The 9,849-nt window shown below is 32.5% G+C and overlaps 1 protein-coding gene across 1 annotated transcript; it reads left to right on the top strand.

The window, feature by feature from the left end:
• The first annotated feature begins 256 nt into the window (after positions 1-256).
• On the top strand, positions 257-4,518 carry LOC120276403. Its single transcript, XM_039283134.1, has 8 exons — positions 257-319; positions 393-545; positions 2,810-3,051; positions 3,126-3,371; positions 3,455-3,547; positions 3,638-3,742; positions 3,826-4,071; positions 4,426-4,518. Exons 3-8 carry the CDS (start codon positions 2,974-2,976, stop codon positions 4,438-4,440), a joined length of 783 nt encoding a protein of 260 aa, XP_039139068.1. The 5' UTR covers positions 257-319; positions 393-545; positions 2,810-2,973; the 3' UTR covers positions 4,441-4,518.
• Positions 4,519-9,849: the final 5,331 nt, after the last annotated feature.

The raw sequence follows: 9,849 nt of genomic DNA, 5'->3' as shown, positions 1-9,849 counted from the left end.
TTAAATATATTTCCAACCAAACAACAACAGACATATTTACATAAATTAGAAATTAAATTGAACATATTTGTGTCAATATTTTAAAAACTAAAAATAAAAATATTTATACTGTTTCCGAATAAAACAAATATAATTTAAGTAGTATAAATGCTTATTTTTTTAAAATAATAAATAATAAATAACACTATCTCTACCTGGTCTGAAAGGTCTTCTCGTAGGTAGACCCATTCTCGAAAGTCTTCTCGCGGAATGCCTACTCGAAATCCTCTTTAAAATCCTAATCGACTGAAACCTTCCGTGTTCGTCTACGGTGTTTTCAGTAGGGTATTTATTATTATTATATTTTTTGTATTTTTTTTCATTGATCTGAATGGTTGTTCTTCGGGTTGCAGGAGTAGGTGGTGACTGGTGAATCCATTGCTTGAGAAGCGGCCGAAGCAGTTTGGGATCAACGGGAATCTGCCTCCTCCCAAATAATTATTTGCACAAGTTCGTGAAGTGATCCTCAATCGATTCACTAGAATCCTTGCTAAGAACCTTAATCGGTATGGCTTCTTATTCTTGGGTTTACTTTTTGTGGGCTTATCTTTGATTTATTCCTTCTTTCTTTTTTCAGTATTCTTGTATGGTTTTCTTTTTAATTGCATGGAGTATTCTCATCCTTGATGATTACAAGGGGTTTTTAAAGGATTTTATGATGAATGTTTTTTTTTATAATATTTCAATCTTGTGTTGAGGTTTATGTTATGAAATTTGAGATGTTTATTTCTTTGACCTATATGCACAAGGAATATGCCTTTTGTGTCCATGTGATTCCTGAGCTTGAGAGTCTTGCTTGTTCATTTTTAGTTATATTAGGAGTGTGCATCAAATTTTCTATTGATCTTAGCACAACTGATGCAGAGACATAGCACAGAAATGGCAGTATTTTGGTTGGTTAAAGTTCTAAAAGTTTTAATAATTTTATTTAACTACATTATTTATGAAAAACAAAGAACATAGGTGTACTGAGTTCTGAATGATTTTTGATGTTAGTCCATTAATTTGCTAATCTATTTTATTGCAGTCTCAACAGATTTGGCAATTCTTCATATATATAGTTGATGAGTGACATATGAAGTCCATGTCAAGCTTATTGTTGCTTGCTTCAGCCTGCTATTTTTTTTTTCAAAATAATTATATATGTTGACCATCATGACCTAGTTATTATTATTTTTAGTATAATTGCTATCTTTCATGGGCTATCTTCTGCTGTTATCATGAATTCTTCTTTTGAATTGTATTTCACTGCAGTATGGCTCAATGGTTTTCTTTATTTTGATTCATTAGCACTTATGAAAAAAAGACTTCATCAAGTATTTATCTTATTTTGATATCTTTATATGATGGCATTGTTAGCCAATAGAATCAGTGTTAGCCATGCCATCAATTGCCAGTGGATTAAAGGTCTTTCGTGTTGCTCTATTAGATTCCTGGTATACCATTAATAAAGATTATTTTTTTATCATTTCATGTGACCATGTCATTTCTATGGGTTTTCATTTCTATGATGATCTGGAATATTTTAGCTTTTAGGAGACTAAGTGGTATATAAAATTTAAGTTTTACATATTAAATTTAGTTCATTATGATTTTTTATATTATTATAATTATATTTTAAATCACATCTTTCTATTATTAATTATTGTAATATATTTTTTATATTTTATTATTGACCTCGATTCAATTTTTGAGTCAAACCCGGTTGAGCCCTTGATTCTTAACCTTCTGGCTTGGCCAGATCAATGCCCAGGTTAAGTCTAACAACATTGGTTTGTAATTGTCACTTGTTAACTAAGTAAATAAGTATCAACAAATAAGTGTTATTTGTTGTTTATGTTTAAAAAAAAAAGTCTTAATAGTAATAGGTATGGATAAATCTTGGATTCCAACACTCCAAAACTCACATGCGGATGATTAGATATGATTTTCATTGAGTTTGCTTTTCAATGTGGTTTAGTTAATGATATGATACTATGTCTATTTTCTTTACCCGAACGTAATATTAATACTAACTCTTAGGGATGGCAGGGCATCAGGTTGAGGCAGGGTTTTGCCCTCCTTGCCCCACCCCCGATGCCCATCGGATTTTCAAAATCCCACCCTATACCTAAACAAGGGATTCGGGTATCCGCAAGGATCTCTGCCTCCACCCCTACACAAAAAATAATCTAAAATCTAATTTATTATAAAAAATAACTTAAAACAAGACTAACAAGTATGCAATATTTTTTAAATAAAGCAAAATAACAATATTATAAAATTATAATACTAAACAAATAACATTATTATAAACCTACATCAACAAAGTTAACTATTTCAAATCTACTAAAAGAAAAATTCAAGAGATGGGTATTCATATTGGTATGTATAATTTAAGGGCATTTTTGTAATTTTATTTGTTGGATAATGTATTAGATCCCATATCCGCCCCTTCCTCACTTCATAATAGTCAGATTTTACTTGAACCTGACCAGAAATCTGGTCAAAGCAGGTTTACCCTCATCAAATTCAGCATGGATCGAGTTTGGGGATAATTACGATCCATGCTATGTGGCCAAATACATTTGTGTCAGCACCACAGATTGATGCTCAAGAGCACCAAGAAGCTCTTATGCATCCAGAGCAAGTAGAAATTGTACAAGAAAATGTTGGTGCTCGTGTTGATAGAAATCGTAAAAGAGGAAGAAGAACCTGGAACGTGCTAATTAGAGGTTATTAACATATATATTTTATTTATTAATTCAAATTTTTTTTTTTAAAATGTTAGGGCCAAATGGAGAAGTGAACCGAGAACGCTTACGAACAAAAGACATTAAGAAGCTTCCTCGACATAAGAGGATTGTTGTGGAATGGAATCATCAGGACCAACCAATTGATGAGTCTGGGGGGATTCTTTGTCGATTTTTAGGTCTTATTATAAGAAAATATCGCATGCTTCCTATTGGATACAAAAAGTGGAGTATGGTTCCACAACATTATAAAGCTTCTGTGTGGAATTGCATTATAGAGGTCTAAATCATATTTAAATCACATTTATTTGTAAATTTTCTAACATGTATATTGATATATTTGTTTATTTGTAGAAATTTGAGGTCAATGATGCTGGACATAAGAATTATATTTTCAAGAGCTTAGGAAAGAAATGGCGGGACTATCGATACGAACTAAACAGGAGGGTTGATTTGTGTGATAATTTGGTTGACTATAACTATCAATACAGCCTATACACTAGTAGGGATGATTGGTATGATCGGGATGATTTTAATGATTGGAATAATTTGGATGATTGGCATGATTTTTTAATGTACAGAGCTTGCTCTGACACAGAGGTAATACTCATACAAAGATTATTTGTTTCATCATTGGTTATTACTTAGCATTTCCATTTTAATGTTTCTATTGCATTATGCAGAAGAAAGCGACCCAAAATACTAGGAATTGCAAAAGCCTAACAATGCATCATACATTAGGGTCAAAGTCATTTGCTAGATTGGAGAATGAGCTGGTTATTACTTTCATTTCATGAGCAACTTTAATTATGTGTATTTAGTTGTACACGATATTGTTTATATATTAAACTGATATAATTTTGTAGAAAGTTGGAGGTGATGAGCCTGTTACCAGAGTTGCGTTGTTTAAAGCTGGCTATACAAAAAAACATGATGGGTCTTTTGTAAACGAGAAGGCCAAGAAGAATCATGTAAGTTAAATATGGTTTTATATGTTATCTTCGATATTTGTGTGATAATAAGTGGTTATAAAACATCAACTTTTCTTATGCAGGAAAAACTAGTTATTCAGTCTCAGATTTTATCCGAAAATGATGCATATATTAGTGTTTTTGGCAAAGAACACCCGGGCTATGTTCGAGGCTTGGGACTTGGAGTCGTCAAAACCCAAATATATGGATCATCAAGCAACTCAAATAGTATGCCTTATTCTGGTGGGCCTACACAAGTTGAATTTGATGCTATGAAAGAAAAAATAAAACAATTAGAGGAACAAATTGCAATGCTAACTGGACAACAGGCAAGCCATAACCCTAATTTCATGCCTAATCGGGGGGTTTTTTTTTTTTAACTCTTTTTAGAGTTATTGTTTCTTATGAATGTGATGATTTTGTTGATATGTTTATTGTTTGTCAATTATATACTTTTACCGATTTTTCTTGTCATTTTGTTTTGTCATGTTATCTTCTATTTTGTGATATTATATGTGTATGTTTTGTATATGATGTATATGTAGAGTTGGGGTTGATATGATGCAATTTTAGTTGATGTTGTTTTCAATGTTGTATTTCTTATGATTTTCATCATTTTTCATTTATGTTTTTGTTTGAGGGATTCATTTTTTCTTGACATTTAATATTGGTTTTGTTTTCAGCATACAAATATGTAGTCACCGGCTCTCAGAAGCTCGCCACAAGATACTTAATCAACAAATGCTGATCAAAATCTAGGCTCTACTACTTTACTGCATGGGTTGGTGTTTATCTATTTGTGAATTATTGATTAAATTTTAATTATTTTTAAATTGAATTATTGGATTGCTGTTTTATTTGATCATTCGTCTTTTCAATGTCTGTTTTGTTTTTGTTATATGTTTATCTTGTTTTTGTTTTATGTACACGTGTAACAGTTGTCTATCTGAAGTTTTCGTTGATTTCATTTATCTATTATATATATATATATAAGAATCTAAAAATAGGTAAATATCAATAAAAAAAATTAAATTTGATAAAGTTTGCAATTAATGAACTTTCGGCAATATTACACTCGGATGTGTACTTTGCCGGGCAATGCATTTGGTTCACATGATTGGAGTAGGAGGAGTGGGAGGGGAGTGAATTCAAGCCTTTGTTTGGATGATCATGAGTGGGAGTGAGAGAGGAGTGGATGAGGAGTGAGGGAGGAGTGGAGCAATGGGGATTGCTCCACTCCTCCCTCACTCCTTGGGGAGAATGACCAATTTGCCCTTTTTATTTAATAATTAAAATAATAATTTAATTTAAATAATAATTAATTAATTAATTTTAACAATAATCATTAATTAAATAATAATAATTTAATTAAATATAATAATTAAGTTGATAATTTAATAATAATTAATAATTAAAATGAAATAATAATAACTAATAATTATAGTTAATATTTATTTATAATATATACTTCATATTAATCCTATCCCCCAAATTTCCTATTCATCCAATTTCTTCCGGAGTGGACATTTGGCAAGATATTATTGGTATATCCAAGGTATTATTAGTAAATAATAAATATTTGTAAAATTGATTGATGGTTGCTATTTTAATTGATTGATGGGGTGTTTTGATTTTCCAATCTTATCAGAATCTCATCCAACTGCCAAGATAAAAGTTAACAAACACAATCCACTTATCACCCACATAGCCAATAAACACTAGACAAATGGCATTTCAAGAGCGAGCACACCCGCCTCGATTGGGTTTCTCGAAGAGGGCGCCGGAGTCGTCTCCTCCATCCCTTCTCCACCTTCCTCCCTTTTCTATGGTTTTTAAATTTTTTTGAGAAGCCGCCCGACTTCTTCTCCGCCTGTCTTTCGCCCTCCGTGACCCTTTCTTCCACCTTCTCTCCTCTCTCTCGCTCCGCCAATGATCTCGACCTTCACCGCCAGACAACTCCATCTCCGACGGCTCGGGCTTTTTCTCCATCCCCGGCTTTCCCCATACCATCCATGTCACCTCGTTCTCAACTCCCGAAGTCTTCGCCTCCCATCATACTCGACCGGCTCGAGAAGTCGAGCTTTCCAACCATGCGATCATCATCACGGCGGAGCGGATAAAGGAGCTAGCTTTTCGGTTAGAGAACTGCGAAGGTTTTTATTTGGGCGGTTGGGTCCGCATGAGGTGGTGGAGTGGATTTCGGAGGGGTTTGAGAAGAGAGTTCAAAGATTGGCATCCATTTAAATCCCCCCATGGGGTCTCGGTTCTCCAAGTCGAGAACTTGTCACTGGGGCTCTTACAATAATGTTACTCGTCTCGGAGACGCTCGGATGTTGGTGAGTTTTGTGAGTTGGTTTTGGTGTTTTTCTGGTGTGTTGGAGCTTTGGTGATTGATGGTTGTGTTTGCAGAGAGTGAAGTGAAGAGTGAGGGTGATGGGCTGCGTGTTCCGAGAGTATTCTTTTGAGCAGTCCCGCTTGCTACATTTGGGTTTTACTGGTAGAGAACATTGTGTCCGAGCATAGGGAGAAGGCGCCTAATGTAGTGTACAAGGGGAAGTTAGATGCGCAACGCAGATTGCCGTTAGCTGGTTCAATCATGCTCGCATGGCCTCGATCCTCGCCAGTTCTTGGTAATTGATATTCAATTCGCTTTTGGTAATATATGGTCTTCCGTGAAGTGCTCGTTTGTTTGTCGTGAATTAAATTTTTTTCACATTTAGATAGCACTAGGCTACTGGCATTGTTTGTCTTTTTTCACGCAAAATGAAATTCTATTCAGCTTTACATGAGTGCCTATTGTGAGAGGGAGACCGTAGGTCCGTTATGCTCGTTGCTCTCCTTCTTTTTGATCATATACATGACACCATTCTAAATCATCTTTGCTTCATCTTTGCAAGTGAGTTGGTACATTGCTAATGCTGGTTCAACTGATTTTACCTTTGCCCCAATAGTTTTTGTAACTCTTGCGATGAGAATGAGTTTTTGATTGTGTGTTATTAAAAATCAAACCCTGATTTGTCATATTTGCTTAGCCATCTCACTAATCTAAGATTTCCTTGCTTTAGGAAGAAACGAGATCTGTTGGTCAACTTAGAAGCCAAAGATTGGCAAATTTACTTGGTCAGCCGTGTCAAGGCGAAGAGAGGTTGCTTATTGTCGAATATATGCCCAATGATACTCTTGCTAAGCACCTTTTTTTCATTGTAAGATTATTCTTAATCCGACAACCCGATTATCTTTTGTATGTCGCCACAGGTGTTACCAATTTGGATTTTTATTCTGCTTTTAGCAAAGCAGAACTGCTGTTCAAAAAGCAAGTTATTGACATATTTTTAGATTAAACACCCGCCAAAGAATCAATTTTTGTTTGTCTGCTCTATTGTATAAATTCCAAGTTGCATGAAGGTTGTGTATAATGATTTGAACTCTCGAATGCTGCTGTGGGAAGCACAACCTATGAAATGGCCTATGCGATTGAGGGTGGTGCTTTATCTCGCCCTCTAGGCATATCGTCGAAAACCGGGTTTTTAGCTAAACTTTGCATCTTTTATCTTTACAATCTTCATCGGATTTGGTTTGAGTTCCCGGATTTAGATATCCGGAATCCCCCGGATTTGGTTTACAGAGGCATCAATTAGTAGCACCCCGATTTTTGGATATCATTTAATAAGGAAAATATCTCGTGATGCGTATAGCATTGTTATTGCAACAATACTCGATTATAAATTTGTTGGTTGTATAAATATTTAGTTAATTTAGCATATGTTTGTTAGCTTATGAACAGGACTATTATCCTATTATATGCTACTCGTAATTCACTCTGCATAAATGGCATAATTTTTTTCTTTTTCTTTATTTTTGTTATTGTGCTTCAAGATTGAAAAATCCCGAAATTCTTATTCTCACTTGATGGAGGTCGCCATTATTGTTCAATTATTTCTTTGTTATATATATATATATATATAATTATGTTTATGAGTGTGGTGTGTTTATAGGTCCCGGATGTTCATCCGTCGAGTATGGATCAACAAGTGGAACTAGGGACCTCTTAAAGTTAAGAGGAATGAGAAAGTTATGCGGTATACCATTATAATTTTTTTATTTATTTATTTCCGTAGGGTTTCAACTTTGCTATGCTAGATGGAGAACAGACAGTAATCCTCATGCCATTGAACATGGATGATATGAGACAAGCTGGAAAATCAGGTTATTGTTACCTGTAGGCTAAAATATTTAGATTTTGATGAGGATATGGTCTGATATGTGAAGCATGAACAGAAAAGAAAAGGTGTTCCATCAATGCATGTGATTTAGACATGTGAGGAAAAGGATAAAATTTAAAAATGTTTGATGTGATTTTTGGCAGATTTATTAGCCACTAATGTTGACATTCTAAGCTATTGTACATACTTTGTTACAAATTAGGTTGTGTCAGAGGTTTCTTTTATGCTTGACCTAAATTGTTGACATTTTGGTTACAAATGTCAGAGATTTTTTGTAATGCATCCATATTTACTAACATGCTTGAACCTAAATTGTTGACATTTTGGTTACAAATGTCAGTAATTTTTTTTCTTTTTTTGACTTTTGCCACACTAATACATTTTTTTTTACAAAAAAAAACATTTCATCACTTATAAAATGGTGTGAGTGCATTATAACTCATTGCATTCCGAATTGAGTCCATCCTTCATTCAGAAAACCAGGTAAATTTTATAATTAATAAGTTAATAATGTTAAGAAATACATATGCTATGTTCTTCATTCATGAGCAACTTTAGTAAATATTTAGCACTGAAATGCAATGGGTTTGCATCCCATATTAGAGCATGATGTTCTTCATGATTAAAAATTAACTTGAAGGTTAGCTTACCAGCTTGAAAGGACTTTGATAAAAAAAAAAAATAGTTAATTATTATTTTTGTGTGTATATATAGGAAAAGGTGTATATATATTGACTTTTATAGATATTAGAACATTAAATGCTTACTGGGATCTATTCAACCAGCTTCAGGATCCATGATCTATGAACATGGTGGTCATGCAAGTTTTTGTGTTGAAGATGAGAACTTGAACAACAACATTGCTCTTAAATTAATATTTATGTAATGATGAGTTGTAACAAATTCTCTTAAATGATGAAGTGTTTGTATATATATATATATATATTAGATAGGTATCTTATTTCAATTTTTATAACAAAAAAGAAAAAAAAATAAATAAAATCCTTAATACTTGAAATTATTTTTCCTTTCAAAACATTGAAATGAAAATCATTTTTATTATTCAATAAATAATATAACATATTCCATAAATATATTTCTCAACCTTTCACATCTTGCAAATATACTTCTCATATTGAAAACGATTTATAAAAAAAATGACATGAACAAATTTTTTTTCAAAATTTATACTATTTTTGTAATCTTTCTTTTAGATATGATTAACCCGCAGCGTTAGCGCGGGCACATAAATCTAGTAATTAATTAATTATACTTCTTCATTAATTAATTAATTATTATAATTAATTAATTAATAATTAATTATTTTAAAAAAAATATAATTAATTATCAATTCGATATAGTTATTTATTATAGTTAATTAATTACTAATGATATTAACAAAAAATTTGAAATATTTATTTATAACAATTAATTTATTTTTTTCAATTTACATAATATTCATTTGAATAAATGGCATAAATGTCATTTTATCATATTTGTCTTCCTTACTTTTCTCATTTCCAATAAATTACACTCTCCAATCCTTATTAACCAAACATATTCTTCATTCTCACTCCTACTCCACTCCCCCGCATCTCCCTCTTATTCCACTCCTCCCCTAATCCACTCTTGACAACTAAACACTTCTTAATGTGCGTGGTTTGTTTTTTTATAGTGTGTCCTCGCTTTAGGATTTTCAGTTTTTTTTTACCATCTTTTACATGATATTGTATTAAAATAAATAAAGAAAAGGATTTTCCTCTCTTTTGCCCCCAAATAAAGCTAACTGTTTTCAAGATAAATGCAGGGCACATTATATATTAATAATAATAATAAATGTGTTTTTCAAGAAACTAATTAAGGCTGTATCTTAACATATTACAT

The sequence above is a fragment of the Dioscorea cayenensis genome, chromosome 14 (assembly GCF_009730915.1).
Source record: "Dioscorea cayenensis subsp. rotundata cultivar TDr96_F1 chromosome 14, TDr96_F1_v2_PseudoChromosome.rev07_lg8_w22 25.fasta, whole genome shotgun sequence".
Lineage (NCBI taxonomy): Eukaryota > Viridiplantae > Streptophyta > Magnoliopsida > Dioscoreales > Dioscoreaceae > Dioscorea > Dioscorea cayenensis.
This window is presented reverse-complemented; position numbering and strand designations above follow the sequence as displayed.